Source organism: Phoca vitulina, unplaced genomic scaffold, assembly GCF_004348235.1.
Source record: "Phoca vitulina isolate PV1807 unplaced genomic scaffold, GSC_HSeal_1.0 scaffold48, whole genome shotgun sequence".
Lineage (NCBI taxonomy): Eukaryota > Metazoa > Chordata > Mammalia > Carnivora > Phocidae > Phoca > Phoca vitulina.
Genome location: NW_022589751.1, coordinates 612,539 through 629,082, shown reverse-complemented (window position 1 = coordinate 629,082; position 16,544 = coordinate 612,539). Strand labels below are relative to the sequence as shown.

Genomic DNA, 16,544 nt, shown 5'->3' with positions numbered 1-16,544 from the left:
ACATCTTGTCATATGTTTATTGACTGTTTAAAAAAATTTCTTCTGTCAGGGCGCTTGGGTACCACACTCAGTTGAGTGTCTGACTCTTGGTTTCGGCTCAGGTAGTGGTCTCAGGGTTGTGGGATCAAGCCCCGTGTTGTGCTCCGTGCCCAGCATGGAGTCTGCTTGGCATTCTCTCTCTCCCTCTCCGTGTGCTCCTCCCGTTCGTGCTCTCTCTCTCTCTCTCTCTCTCTAAAAATAAATAAATAAATCTTTAAAAAAAAAAAATTTCTTCTGTCAATCACCTGTCCCTAACCTTTGCCTATTTTTCAATTGGTTGCTGTCTTTTTTATATGTATGTATACATACATATGTATGTGTGTATATATATATATATATATATATATTTATCTGATCATTAATTTTTTAGCTGTTATATATGGTACAAAATTTTCTTCCTTTTTGTTACTTATCTTTACACTTTATTTATTTATTTATTTATTTACCACGTAGATATTTTACATTTTCAGGATATTTATGTTGTCAAATTTGCTGGGTTTTTTTCCTTTATGATATTCCTTTTTTCAGTCATATTTTTTTTTAATTGAGATGTAATTTATTCAATAAATTGCACGTGGTACCTTGGTTTCATATATTATCTAGGAAGGTATTTCCCACCCAAGCTTATAAAAGTATTTTCTGTATTTTTCTTTAATATTTTTAAAGGATTAAAAAAACGTTTTACTCCTTTATCTCTTTGGAATCCATTTTTGTATAAGGTGTGGAATAAATAATTCTTTGTTTCCAAATGGCTATCCTATTGTCCCTACTTTATCTATTGAATAGATAAAATTTCCCTGTTTTGAAATGCTACAGTGTCATAAGCAAAATTCCTACATTTAAATGCAAACTCCATACTCACCAATAAAGCACTATTTTAATTATTAGAGAATAAGGCAAGTCTCATTATTTTTTAAATAAATGTCTTGCCTGGTCTTGTATAGTTTTTTCTTCAGCTGATCTTACATAGTTTTGTAGAAATTATGTTGGGGTTTGATTTTATTGGGATTTAATTGACTTTATAAATTACTTTGGCGTGGGTATATACATCTTATGTCTTTATGATTTTTTTCTTTTTCTTTCCTTTTTTTTTTTAGAGAGGGAGGGAGAGAGAGAGAGAAAATTAATCAGGCTCCACTCCCAGTGTGGAGCCCAGTGTGGGGCTTGATCCTAAGACCCTGAGATCATAACCTGAGCTGAAATCAAGAGTCAGATGCTGAACCTACTTAGCCACCCAGGTGCCCAATGCTTTTATGATTTTAAATGTTCCTGTCCATGGAATTGCTATGTTCCTTCATGCGTGCAGGGTGATTATTTTTTTTAATCTTTCAGTAAAAGATATCTTAACATGAGCCTTGAATATTTTTTATTATGTTTATTTCTAGGTATTGTAACACTTGTAAGTAGATTCTATCCCTTCTCCCTACATGCATACACACACACACATCTTTTAAATTGGTTATTGCTGATGTACAGAAAGGTTGTTGACTTGCATTTGGCAACATAGTGACTTATCTTTTTTTTTTTAATATATACTTTTTCAGTTGCTTCTCAAGAATGTCTGCAAATTGATATGTCATTGTTTTTGCTGACCTTATTGCATTGGCCAGGACTTCAGGGGTAGTGAGTCATCTACCTGTACTCTATTTGTTGACAGTGCTGGGAATTTTAATTTTACCATTTGGGCTTTTATCTTAACCATATTTTTCCATCTAGCCCACATGGCCACAGCTAGGGACTGTCAGTTCTCTACTGAAAAACCAGCTTTGAGATACCCATGACTTTTTCATGATCCCCACCAGTAAACCTATCAGAAAAGCAATTGGGATTGACCTGGCAATGTCTCTTAGTAATTTACCTTTTCCTTTTTAAATTTCTTAAAACTCTTTACAAAATCCATTCTAAAGAAATGAGCTATCAAGCCATGAAAACATGGGGGAAACTTAAATGCTTATTGCGCAGTGAATGAAGCCAATCTGAGAAGGTACAAACTGTATGATTCCAACCTTAGGACATTCTGGAAAAGGCAAAACTATGGAGACAGTAAAAAGATCAGTGATTGCCAGGGGTTGCAGGGAGGGAGGGATGAATAGGTGCAGCACAGAGGTTTTAACAGCAAAGAAAACATTCTGTATGATTCTATAATGGTGGATACATGTCATTATTAATTTGTCCAAACCCATAGAACATACCATACCAAGAGTGAACCCTAAGGTAAATGATGGACTGTGGGTGGTTATGATGTGTCATTGTAGTTTCATCTATTGTAACAAATGTACCCCCCTGGTGGGGGTTGTTGACAGTGGGGGAGGCCATGTATAGGAGCTGGAGGTTTGGGAGGTCTCTGTACCCTCCCCTCAATTTTGCTCTGAACCTAAAACTTCTCTAAAAAAATTAAAGTCTTAATAATAATAAAAAATCCATTCTAGAAACTTGTCAGAGATAGCCTAAAGTTTTAAAACCTACTTTCCTACTATTTTTTTTTTTTTTTTAGTCAAGGTGTTAATGACCTCAGGGTTCTCTGACCCTCCCGGGTAAGAAATAGACACAAGGCCAAGGATGGGGTGGATAGCGGTTACTGCAAGCTCATGCCTGAGCATGAGGGAGACAGCCTTAGTAAGAGGGATACCAGGCTGCTCCCCAAACAAGGGCCCCGGGCAAGTGTTTGAAGGGGCTGAGGCAGGAAAGGAGTGACGTCATGTATATATATCCCAGGTAAAGGTAGGGAAATATAGGGAGTTGGGTGCGCTGGTGCAGTTGACAGAACATTTTATTTGCATGTTAAGTCTCCACCCCGGGCATGATTTTTAGCATTATAATGAGGGAAAAAGTCAAAAGGTCAGGGCTGCTGAGGGCCTTTGTGGCTCTGACTGGTCTGCTCTGGTCTTTGCAGGAGCAAACTGGTTGTAAGTTGCAACCTGGAGCTTGTTTCAAGCTTGTGGCTTCTGGCTTCCTGATTCAATGCAGCACCTTGGAGGTGGGCTAGAAAAATAGATTATCAGAGGGGGCTGAGGTTTTCTCCAAGTTCCTGTCTATATAAGACCTGCCTCAGAGAAGAAACGTACAAACAGGCAGGTGGCTAGTCAAAGAGCTTCCATTTTGAAACACGAAAATTGTAAGGAGATCAGGGCCTAGAGCAACTTCATCCCATCGTATGCTTTTCTAGGCAGGCGCCTCAGGATCAGTCTCATCCCTGGTGCATCTCTAAGATGGTGGCTCCTTACAAAGTCCAGCTCGTTATCCATGTGCTTATAAAATGCTTTATAAATCTCATACAAAATAATAATAAAAAAAAATAACAAAAAACCCAAGACCAAACCAAATAACCAGCTCATCCCAATATCTGCGGTGTTATTTGCTTTACTTTCCTCTATCTGTTTTTGAGTTTCTCCCAATTTGGGGTGAATCCTTGAGCATGTATATGTGGTGAAAAAAAATAGCAAGTTATTGGGGAAAAAAATCTACACTAACATACGGATTTGTCATGGCTTTTCCCCCCTGGAAACATCTCTGAAAGTGTTTGGCTAAGAAATATAAGTTGTACTAATTTGAGGCAAAGCACAACTTTTGTTTTGCCGTTTTATGTTTTAGCTGTGCACGTCCGTAAAACGTGATGGAGAAGTGGAGATTTTGAAGAATCGCGAATTGATAAATCGGGGCTTATCTGCAAATCATGTCTGTGTGAGACTGTGGGACGGAGGGCTCCTGCCTGTAGGGTTGTGGGTGCCGTGTGGCACAAAATGAAATGATAAATAATGGGAGCTGAAAATATGTGACCCTCTAGAGGACAGTGGAGTCACGATTGGCTTATTTTGGAGAAGTTGTCCTGTCAGATGAACCTGACGGTATTATTTTTATTACATGGAGGCAGAAGGAAAGGTAAAGAATGTTATGCAGATTCTCCAGTTTTCGTGCTCTGTGAGCATTGTACGGAGCAAGAAGCCCTGCCTGCAGAGAAAATAGATCAGAAAGTCCTAAGTGACACATGGCACTGGAACCCTCTGGAGAGGGGTTCAGTGGCAATGGGGAGGGCCAATGTTAGGTTTGATTTCATTCAATTGTTTAATCAATGACACTGAAAAAGGAGCACACAGCACCCTAATGAACTTTACAGAAAATACAAAATTGGGAAATGTTTTTCATGTCAGCGAGGAGTAAAAACATAATAAAAACGAATCCAGAGAGGTAAGAAATACAGGCAGGAAATAACAGAATGAGATTCAATTTGGAAAATGGCAGAGCAGTGCATGTGGGGACAGCGCAGCTCAGGCACCGTTGGATCGTCCACGAGAGGCTGAGAGGCTGCCTCTGTGAAGGGACCCTGGTGACAGTGGCAGTGAATTAGACACGCGCCTGCAATCGGATTCGGCAGCGCCAGCAGCCGCCGTGATTTCCGTCCGCGTACGAGTTGGCCCCGTGTCCCCGCGAAGGCAGGCGGTTGTGCCGTGTGTGCTGTGCTGGTGAGACTGATGGGGACTACAGCAGTCCGTTTTGGGAACCTCATTTCCAGAAAGATCGACTCAAACTAGAGAAGAGGGGCGAGCGTGATGAGGAAACGAGTGGCAGCCTCCAGAGATGCGATCAGTTCAGCGGAGGAAGCTTCGCCGGGCTCGGTGAACACATCGCCTGGGGAAATAACACGTTGACTACAGTGTTCAGCAGCGCTGGGTGGACTCATTTATCCCTTCACTCAGTGGGCATTTTATTGAGTACCTGCTCTGCTGGAAACATGGGGACACATACGGGTAGATCTGTTTATAGGGGTGGCTGTTACACAAACAGATAGGAGGTTACAGGGTAATGTATGTGCAATGATCACGGTGTGCACGGGCATTCATTCAACACACGGAGAGCCCCTGAGGATGAGGGAGAAGGCAGTGCCCTTTCTGCAGGGCTGGAAATGGGAGGAGGCGGCATTTCAGTGTGTGGGTGTCCCATCACTGTGGGTGGGAACCTGAGCTGGGGCTGGAGCCTGAGCTGGGGCAGGCAGCCGTGGATTACTGGGGGAGGCAGGCAGGGCTGAAGGTGGAGGAGCTTGTACTGGATATTAAGGAATTTATACTTGATTTTGTAGGCTGTTCTTCTCAATCTCGCCTAATGATAAGAACCACCGGGGCCACTGTTAACATTCCCAAGATTCCCAAGCATCTGCCCAGGGGATTCCAGTCTGTTACGCCTGGGGTGGAATTTGAATATTTAACATGAAGTCTAGGTGATTTGATCATCAGGCAGTTTTGAGGATCTCTGCTTTAGACCTTGGAAAACCCCAGGAAGTATTAAAGTCTTCTGATAGGTCCCTGTGTTGGCTGTTCAGGGCATGGATTTGGGGGACCAGACTAGAGGATGAGGAGGCAGCCTTTTGTAGTTGCCCAGGCTTGGAATGATGGAAGATGACATTTGGCAGGAGGAATGGAGGGACATGGAGAGGTCAGATGAGAAGTCTTTAGTAATCGATTGGGTGTGGGCAAGAGAGAGAGCTTGGGGATGGCACCTGGAGGTCTAACTCAGTAGTATGAGCAGGGTGGTGCCCACAGCCAGTCCATAGGGGACATTTAGGATTGAGAGTAAGATGGCTGGAGGCCACCCTGCACTGATGTCTGGTAGGTACACAGGCCTGTGGAGTTGAAGCTCCTGTCTGATCCGGCTAGTGCGAACTGATTTCTGAGTCAGGCAGCTGAAACCATGGGTGGGGGGTGGTGAGAATGCCAAAAGGCAGGGGTAGGGATGGAGCCAACATTTGGGGCAACGGAAGGAGCTAGTTTGGGTTGGTGTTGATTCAGGCACCTCCAGGCCAGCCTGTTGGCCGTCTGGAAAAAGCGGAATGTTCTTAGTAGAAGGGCAGCACCGGAGGGAGAAAGTACAGCATCTCTTTGCCTGAATCCCCAGAAGGTAAGTCTGTGGGAAATCCAGAGAAGCACAGTGCTCTAGGTGGGGACCAGCTGCAGCCACCTCGATCCCCAGGGGCCCCGTGAGCCTTGTGTCTTCTGCTCCGATGACAGCCATCTTTCGGTAATATCTTCTTGCTCCTTCATCATGAGCAGGTGCGATGCAGATGTGGGCCTCACAGCAGGTGAGACACGATGAGATGAAGAGCAGGGTAAGGTCTTGCCCGACCCCAGCGATAGCCGGGAGGTGGAGTCCTTGAGTGCCCTGTACCCAGCACTGTGATTTGGAAAGATTGCAGTTAGCACAGCAAGGAAATCAGAATGGAAATGAAAGAGTATAAGCAGAGGTTTGGGATACTACCCAATGGGGACATGAAGCTGCTCGGTGAGGTCTTAAGGGATGGCAGCTTTGATTCCCCAGACCTCATAAAAAGTTATCCTTGATGGCTTTTCAGCCCAGTCCTGCCACCCACAGACTCAGGCAGACTGATACTCTGAGCCAGAATGAATCTGCATACTTTCAGATGGAGACGTCTTCATTAACAGTGAAAATGCTAATAATAGAAGCAATTTGCAAAGGCTCTCTCCTGCAATTTAATCAGTATCTCAGTCTGACCCCAAATAACATATTTTAATAAGCCAAATGGCTATCTGACTTAAGATTATATAAATAAGCTTTAAACGTGGGGAGTGAACAAAGCAAACAGAAAACTCTGTTACTCTAAAAGTATTTGGGGGCAAAGATGAAATTATAATTTCTTATTTGACTACTTAACCCCAAAATGTTAGAAGGAATTTAATAATTGGATCTGAAAGTACTACCACAGGGAACCCATATTTCAAGTTTCAGGGGAAGAAATTAAATAATTCCCTTTTCTCTGGAGACACGGAGCAGATAATTAGGAGTGAGATTTACTAAACATTTAGTGCTACTGCTTAATTAAGCAAGCACACATCATGATGTTGAAAGTATCAACAGGTCCAGATCCTCAAAGGGAACAAATTGACGACAGGAGTGTAATTTAAACTACACTTGAAACAATTCTTCAGTGTGCCTACCCTCACTCCAACTGCCATGGTCTTGGAAGAGTTTAAGAGACTGAAATCAAACTGAACAAACATGTATTAAGCCCCGGTTTATGAGCCTGTTATCACTGTGCCTACCTTAAAGAGAGGGACGGGTGGGGAGGTCTGATCCCCACCCTCTCCGGGCCCCAGCCTCTCAATCTGGAGGAGGGGACATGTAGATACGAGCATAGATCTGAGAGGTACTATGGAGATAGCTAATAAAAAGGGAGTGTGAACGGGCCATAGAAGAGGGTGACGCTGGCTTGGGAGTAAAAGAGAGACAAAGATACATTCTCGGGGGAAATGAGGAGGTCACCTGGAGGATGCGGGATTCCACTGGGCCACAGGGTGAGGGGGGCTAGGGCAGCTCTGGGGCCATGCCATGTCAAGAGACAAAACAGGCCGAGCAAAGGATAGACGAGGGGGAGAAGAGGAATTTGCAGATGACTTGATGAAGCTGGCTGCATGTTTGTGGGTGGTGAGGGCCAGAGGGGGCAGTGGTGAGAGCCAAGGTTGGCATGGTGGACCTGGCCAGGGACCTCGACTCCAGGGACCTGCCAGATTCTTCTGAAATGTATCCTCATACCTGACACAGGGGATGGTACGGGAGAAGGGCTAGGTGTTGTTTTTTTTTTTTTTTTTTTTTTTAAGAAAGAATGAATGAGTGACCCAGGCTCTTTGGTAAAATGCCATTTTAATTAATGGCAACAAGGAGTGGAAGGTGGTAGTGAGCAGATATATAGACCTGGCCTGGCGTTGTATCTGGAGAGGGTCAGTTCCCAAGCCCTACATTTCAGCATTTCCTAATGGCTTTTTGGGGCATACACATGGCCTTTGTATTCTGTAGCAGATTCCATCTCGCAAGGCAACTTTTTTTTCCAACTGTCTTGTCATAATGGGAAGTCTATTTAATCCGGGTTTTTTGTTTGTTTGTGTGCTCTTTTGCTTTCCTTTGTGTTTTAGAATTTGTCTTAACAGTGGATGCAAAAGAAAAGAGTGGCTTGAAATAGACACAACTGGAACTTTTCCATTTCTCATCAGCTGCTCCCTGTAGGTCACTGGGAGGTCTTATTCACATGGATGGCTTTGTCTGAGCCCCAGGAGAGACTGCCTTTGGCCCGAATCTTGGAGACACAAGGGGGAAGTGAAGCAATAGGGTGAACTTCCGAGGGTCAGAGACAGAGAAAGTCTCTGTGTGTCCCTGGGGCTGCCGTTCCCTTCCCTGAGAACGCTGATCCAGTTATAAATAGTGGTGACACAGCTACATTTTTAAGTTTTTTTCCTTGGGAAACTGTCCCATCATTGAATAAGAAGGGACGGTGAACTAAGTATATTCATTTTTGAATTTGCAGCAAAATGTTGACTCCTCTTTATTTTCTTTAAGGATCTTTCCTTGTGCGTACTCCATATCACCAACCTCTTCTGGTATCCTTCGATTTTTCCTTCCTATTGATCTGTGCAAGATGCTGCCTGAGGAAACTGGGGCAGGGCGGTGTCTGCCATCTGGATTCCTACAGCCCCTGGGTGCAAATCAGCGAGATCTACATGCCAGGGACCAGGGCTTTCAATGGCTGCCCCTCTCCTTTTAACTCCAGTGAACTTAAGAATTGTCTTCTGCTTAAGATCCTGGGACTTCCTACCTCCTGTAACGAACTAAGAACTCAGAGGCCATTAGGATTAATCACAGCAGACCCAGAGTACGTTAACTCCTAGGCCAGAACTTTGCAGAGAAGTTAGGCTTGGTGGCCCAGTGTACTGGTGTATTCCCATTGCTTTGGAAGCAGGGCTTCCAGATGAAGGGAGGTGGCTGGGTAGACAGGTCTCTCCCTGGCCTCTCTTCCCAGCCTTCCAGAATGTAACAGTGTCATCATCCCAGGACCAAGTTCTTTTGGGAGGTCTTGACCCACCAGTACCAATGCTCATGCTCATTCCATTCATTTGTTCTTTCAAAGTAACCGTGACTTACAATGGGCCAAGAAGGATTCTGGGAAGTGAAGAAGACAGGTGCAGTCCCAGCTGTCACCTTCCCATCAGCTGGGGGTGGTGGATAATGAACAAGATGAAGGAGTGAGGCACAGTGATGCTTTCTAAGACAACACGTGCAGGGAGAGAGGGCATGAAATACCAGGTCATCATTGGAGGACGGTGTCTCTCACTCAAATTCTCTCCAGTTTGCAAGTTGGAGTCAGCGGCTTGGAGAGACACATCGATCGTTATAGATGGTCTACTCTTTAGAAAGTAACTTCCTTGAAAACTGTGTTCTTTTGTCCTAAGACATGCTATTTAAAGGGGCCTGTTTGGAGATTTTTGTAAACAACACTCATGCTATTGCTTACTCCTTAGGTTTTGCTGTTTCTTTTCTTTTGCCTGGATGAAACGGAAAGAGGCATTGTTTGAGTTTCAAGCCCTGGACCCTGCCCTGGACTGGAGGAGTGATTGAGACCCAGGGTCTGGCTCCTCATGACTTGAATCTCCTCTCCCACATCTCCTTGGACTCGTGCTCACCTCTCTACTCAGAGTGTGTGAGGCGAGGCTTCTCTGAGTGGAGTCCTGAGACCCCGAGCCTCAGGCTTTCCTGAATGATGCGCTCCCCAATCATGCGCATGCCCAAGCCCTCCCCAGATTTCTCTTCAGAAGCTCAGGGGTGATGCCTGGGGAAGTTCATTTTAGCAAGAGTCCCAGTGAGTTCCACTACACACCAAAGTTTTAGAAATCTTGGTCTTTGGGCACTAAATAAAGGTCACACCCTCTATGATTAAAATCTGTGTAATCTGGGAGAATACTTTAGCCCAGCCTGTCGAGCAGTGGGAATAGAAAGGCAAAGGTATGTCTCCTGAACTCAGGCTGGCCTTTCCCATGTCCCTGCGGCCTCCTCAGGCCTCTGGCTCTGCTGGGGCCCCCTCTACCCCTCTCTCCATCAATATCTGCATTCCAGAAGGCTTTCCATATCAGAAATGTGCTGTATACCTTCCTTTGGATGTAACCGATGGTTGCAATTTAAACTCCTTTAATTGTAGGATCTTTTGTTAAAGAAACTGGATACACAGGGGAGCAGATGAGAAAGAGTTTTGGAAGAAAGGGAAACTTTCCAAGGCCCCTAAAAATCGTCAGCCACCTGTTCTATGGATGATGGGGTCAGCGCAGGTCCAGAGAACGGTGTCAGTATGATCTGTGAAAAGGAGACCAGGAGGGGGATGGTAGGCCCCTCAGCCTGGAGGGCATTGTCCCGGTGTCGGGTAAACTCCCGGGACACAGTCTGCCACCGCCTGTGAAACACGCTCTCCCCGAGGGAGTTGGCAGGACATTCTGTCCAAGTTAGGAATCAAGCCTCTCCGTTTTCACACCTCTTTGAGTGATGGTTTCCCCACGGATCTCATCCCAGGGGGCTTGACCAAGATTCTTTCTTTCCAACCTGCTTTTTCCAGACACGAGGCTGATAGGATCAGTTTGTCTGGGTGCCTCTGGGCTGCATTCTTCCAGACCCTTTGGGATCCTGCAGCCACTTTGAACCAGTTCTTCCCGGAGGGGCCAAGACAGGGTGGATCTCGAAACTTGCCCCTTTTGAGATTCATCTGATTCTGCTGTCTTGGGTAGAGGCCCCCAGACAGCCTGCAGCTCCGTCATCTGGGCCCCCACCTTCACCGGAAGGTCACACAGGTTCTGCCCACTGGGCACCAGGGTCCCAAGAAATTACAAAGCAGTCAGTAGGTAAGCTGATGACTTAGCTTTGAGTGCTCTTGTTTTCTCTACTGTGAGTGCAAACCGATCAATAAATGGGCCTAGGAGTCAGACAGAGATAAAAATGCCCACTTTATTCCAGATGAAGCTGTACTAAGAAAAGTGGTTTGGTGATGAGGCCTAATTGGACTTCTTTTTGCTTTCCTGATCAGTTGCACTACCCTCCTCGGGACCCTCCCCCAGGCCCAGCATGGTGGTCCAGGGCCCCACACCTCATGGGTGGAGGTGGTCTTTGCAGGGAAGATGGAAGAGGAGAGTGCACATGAGTGGCCACAGGCGGGAGCTCCCAGGAAGGGTTGGCATCACTCCCAGCAGCTGGGGTAATGAGACCTCCCCAAGGGGGTGCACACTGCCCATCCCCTCATCAGCTATTTGCTGAGAGCCCAGTCTCAGCGTGTACAAGACAGAGGCTACCTTGAGCAGGGGCTCCACCACATTCCTCTCACCCAGAGAGGGGCAGTGTGTCAGCAGCTCCCCTGGATCAGGGACTCCTCCCCAAACCCCTTGCCTGGGGGAGTAGGAGGGTGAGTGGATGTGGGAGAGGAGGGAGGGTCAGACAGGGATACTCAAGTAACACGCTCCCTTCTGAGAAGGGACAGAAGTGCTCTTCTTCCTCCCAATCTTGGAAACCCAGCACAGAGGACGAGCCCCCATCCCCCCTGCATGACCCTACAAGACAACCCATTAGTTAAAAGGCTGTCTGCACGTGAATTCCTAATCGTTGAGGGATTATGGTGGGAACCCCCCCAATCATAGGTAGCTATTAGAAGGTAAGGACTTTGAGCTCCCCTGAGCTGATGCTTAGGAAAAGCCAGCTCTTTGGGTATGAAAGGCTGCTTATTGCCTTCCTCCTCATTGTCTGAGAGTCCAGCCAGATCACCAGGTGAGGCAAATGCAGTTGAAAGTGATAGATATATGGAATCTCATTTAAAAGGCTGCAATCTTCTGATGGCTAAATTCATCGGAAACCATTATAAATGCTCTATGATCAAGAAACTTGCATTTTATTTCTGAAAGTCTTTATCAACATGAATAATCTGCGGTTGGAAAATGTGCCACTCTTTCCTTGGTGAAACAGAATGTTTCCTTGAAGCATTTCATCCTCCTCCATATCTACCCTGCAGTGGCCTCTTCACTCAGTGTCTCCAGGTTGGCTGCTATAAATTTATGTCTGCCCTGTGCAGCCAGGCCGTGAAGGAGTTGCGCTAATCAAGTCGGCTGACCCACTGCTTGTCCACTACAAAGCCCTCTATCCACCTGGCCGTGTCCCACACTGTGTTTCCTTACAGTGTGTGGACTCAGACACAGGGTTTGACGATGTATCAAATTCACTTTGAGATAGCAGGGGATTAGCAGCCGAAACAAGATAGTTATGGCAAAACCTTGGAAAAATTTCTGAAGCTCTGGAAGAGTCCATGGAACAGATAAAGTTATGACTGGTGTTGCTAATCATATGCAAACAGAGTTGCTGCATTTTCCCATAAAACAGATGCGCTGGGGGGAAATGAGGAACATCCATTAATTTGTTGCTTAGAGCCCTGTTAACTTAGGATCCCAGTTTGTTGGCTCTTTCAATGCATGTCTCCATAAGTTGGTTAGGGAGACCTTGTTATCTTGTATCCCAGATAAGGCAAAGCCATTGTTAGTGACTACATCAAGGGCCCACAATTTCAGAAAAGAAAAAATGAAAAATGAAGAAAAAGTTATTCGAAGGCACCTGCCTTTGCTAGGGTGATAGCAGCCCTTTTGAGCTGTAGACATTTAGCGACAAGGACAAGGAAACCTTTCTTGTGGACCATTTGGATGACTGAAGAGTCACACAGTGAAGCAAAGGGCTGACAGCAAAGGACCATGCTGGAATTAGGTGTGGTAATTAGAGCAGTGAAGAAAATAGACAAAAATCTCTTTTCTTATGGAGCTAACATCGTTGCGGATAAAAATGGCTTATTTGGTCTCAGGCACTTTTCTAAGCACTTCACATACATTAACCCATTTGACTCTCACACGTCCCATAAGAGTAAGCACTTATCACCCCTATTTGTGAAACTAAGGAACTGGGAAATCAAGCACCTTGCCCAAGGTTACCCAACCAGTAAATGGCAACTTGTTTTTTTAACCTGGTGTGTATTAGTGCATCTCAAACTTTTAAGTTCATATGATTGATCCAGGGTATCTGGTTTAAAAGCAGGTTCTGATCCAGTAGGTCTGGCTTGGGGACCCTGTGATTCTGCACTTCTGACAGGCCCCCAGGTGACACTGAACTGCTGGGCTGTGGGCCACATTTGGAGTGGTAAGGCTCTGGATGATGATGGGCATGCTTGATCTCTTGAAAACTCAGGTCCTTGGAGATAATCTATTTTTCCTTTCTGTATTGTCTTCATTGGGTCTCTTTATGGTTATCCTAGCCTAGGCTCAATTAGTTGAAGCTATGAAAGACCTTTCAAGCTAATTCAGAAGAAAGGTAGGGATAGTTTAAGGATATGGAGCTCATAGAATGCAAGGATAGCAGCCACATTACATCAGCCCTCTTGGAGCCTAGAGCTCCAGCAAGATCAAGTCCTCAGCTCCATGAATCCTCTCACTTCCAGGTTCCCCTTGGGGGTTCTGCCCCTGCTCCATTCCACTTGCCTGTTTTTCCAACATGGCTGCTGCCTGGAAGTCCACAGGCTCTTTCAGCCCCAGGGCCCACAACAACCATATATACTGTGTTTCTTAGTTTAAATTCTTGAAGGAAGAATCTGACTGATTGCTCCGGCAGTCAGCTGTGGGTGGGGAAATTAAGCAGGACTGATGATGGGCAAATGGTGTGGCTTATCGAATATTCCACGCAAGACCAAGAGTTCATTCCTGGAGGGCCAGACTGCTTACTTTGTGGGGCACTCAGAAAGAAATGGATTATCCATTTATTTACTAGGCACTTACCAGTTGCTAAGCAGTCTACCAAGTGATGGGGATATAGAGGTAGAAGAAATATTTTAAGGAATTTAGATTCTAATGGGAGAGTTCTTCAGTAGTGGCAGACTAGCTTATAGCAGACCAAAGCCTGCCTTCTGAGAAAAACTAGAAATCGGAAAAAAAAAAAAAATCTGCGTTTCAACTGTAATAATTACATATTTATATATCATATATACATTTGTATTACATAATTATATATATTTTAGCTATCCTAATTTTTCTCTGAAGGACTATCTAGATAGAGCATAGAGAAGTTAGTGACCCCAATTGTTGGAGACACTTAACTCTTTAAGAAATTCAACCATACTTAAGCAGCACTAGTTGAGAGAAGCTATGCAGAAAGTATCAGTTGGGATGCTTAGGAGGCAAGCAGAACTTTTGGCAATTTTAACAACTGGAAGGGCCATGTTTAATACGCTAGGCTTCTCACTGAGGATCCCTGAAGTCAGGGCAAACCTGAGATAGTCCAGACCATATAAAACTGAAAGCCAGACTCTAGGCAGTTAAACTCTTGATTGGATTAGATGTTCATCCCTCTACTTTAACTTGTTACCAGGAAAATTAAAAAAAAAAGTTTAAGATTTTATTTTTAAGTAAAAAATGTTTAAGATCTTATTTTTAACTAATCTCTACACCCAATGTGGGGCTCGAACTCACGACCCTGAGGTGAAGAGTTGCACACTCTACCCACTGACCCTGACAGGCACCCTGGAAAATAAAATTTTGCCTAGCATCTCTAAGGTTTTCTATATACAATGTCTGGCATTCAGTTAAAAAAAAAGTGTAAAGACATAGCAAGGGACAGGATCAAAAGCAAAGACAGATAAGAGAAACAGGTCAATGAGTGATGCTGATATGAAAGTTATCAGGCACATGCATTAAAATAATATGATTAATATGGTTTCAAAATTAGATGACAAGCTGGAGAAATTCATCTGGGAGCTGGGATATATAAACATGAATAAATTAATTAAATATAAAAAAGGATTAATAGGTGGTTTTATCAGATGGGAAGACTGGCGATCTGCAAGATGGATCAATAAGAAATATAAGGCCTAGAGGAGTATAAAGATGGAAAAATCAGATTGAAATTCATGACAATATAATACAAAAGTTTTTGCGAGGGACAGTAAATAAAGTTTCAGACGATCTCTGCCATATGCCTTACTTCTCATACTGATTCAATCTCCATTCCAACCTCCTTTGTCTTTCTTTCGGGTCCTAGATTCTCTTCTGGTAGCCACAGACCACAGGTGACTATATACATTTAAATTAAAATAAAATTAAAAATTCAATGCCTCAGGCCCATGTGGACTAGCCACATTTCACATTCTCAAGTAGCCACAAGTGGCCATTTCCTTCATGCTGGAAGTTCTATAGGACAGTAATCTCATTCCTTGACATTTTGCTTTTTTTGGTCAGCTTAATCAGGTATACTGAAATGTACACCTACTGCACGGAACCTTTCCATGGTTCCAACCTCTTCCGTGTAACGTTCAAGGTTTTACACTGTGTAGCTCAGTTCTGTTTCTCTGACTGTTGAGAGCAGGCACAATAAGTTCAGTGATCAGCTACCGACTAAAAGTGGACAAAATAATCTCAAAATCAGATGCTTCCTGCTGTGTGTGTGTCTGGCATGGAGTGGTGCTCAAAGCACAGACCCTGAGCCGTTAGATGACTTCAGGCTCCTCTCTCTAGGGGTACCTGGCAAGTGCACCATACTTAGAAAGATATCCACTAAAATGGTCAAATAAATGTTTTGGTTTTTGGAATTCCCACTGGGGAACTCTTTAGTTGGCAAGGATGTGGGGCAATTGGGACTTCTACTGTACTGAGTCCCAGCTTTGCCATTTATTAGCTTTTAAACAAAGACAACCTACGTTCCCCCCAACTGGTGCCTCAAGTGTTACGTGTCGGGCATTGTACCTCTCCCTCATGTGTGAGTTGTGATAATTAAATGTGGTTTTGCAAATGGGAAAATTGCTTTATAAACGTAAGTGCCACACCATATGGCATTATTTTGGATCACAGTGTGAGCCGGGTCCATAAACTACTGTACTTCATGCTATGCCATTTCTTTTTTTGTCTTACAGTGATTTCCCTCAAAGCTTCTGAAGATTCATCCGTTGAGAAAAAGAAAGAGACCTGGGCATTTTTTGAAGGTAGACCTTGCATGTTTCTTTATTATAAGATGCCCCTCCCTCGCTTTTAGATAATAGGAAGGGAATAGAATGGGAAGAAAGTATAACCGAACTCAAGGGGGTCACCACTTGGGGTACACCAAATTGAACACAAACCAAGGAAAATACTGAAAGCTAAGGACTTTTTATTACTTGTTACAAGTTAGGAGACAGGGAAGTAGTTCTCTAAGCACTGTCTCCTCATGGGGTTAGTACAGGAAGCTTTTATTCAGTGTGTTAGGGGCTGAGGCAGGGAGCTGCCATCGGTACTTTTGGTTCAGTTGCGCATGCCTAGCATGTCAGCATGCTAGCGCGTACCTCGTACGTTCTAAGAAATGGCAGAACACTCTGTCCATAGGAAGTGATGTTAGTATAATGAGCTAAAGGTAACTTCAGGTCAGCTCACGGGGGGCTTCTGTGCAGGTCCTCAGCTCCAGCCTGGCTCACACTGGCACCCATGGGGGCTGTTAGGAGAGACAAACCTAGCAAGGGGATGTCAGGTGAAACACCCAGTTGGGCATCTCCTTGGCTGGAACTGTTGGTTCTCTGTGAAATGAAACACATTCCTTCCCTACTTTTGTCCCTTCCCCTCCCACCTTCTGCTGATACTCCATCCCTCTTATTTGAGTAACTTCCTTTTGCATTTTAGCCAACAAAAGGACCCTGACTTCTTAGTTGT

At 44.5% G+C, this 16,544-nt stretch overlaps 1 protein-coding gene across 2 annotated transcripts in view; it reads left to right on the top strand.

Moving 5' to 3' along the window:
• The window catches only part of VSTM4 (V-set and transmembrane domain containing 4), a 100,216-nt gene that overhangs the window by 12,586 nt on the left and 71,086 nt on the right, over window positions 1–16,544 (top strand). For both annotated transcript variants that reach the window (XM_032432437.1, XM_032432436.1), the window contains exon 3: window positions 15,779–15,847. In XM_032432437.1, coding sequence (XP_032288328.1) covers window positions 15,779–15,847 — 69 coding nt within the window. The remainder of the gene's footprint in view (window positions 1–15,778; window positions 15,848–16,544) is intronic.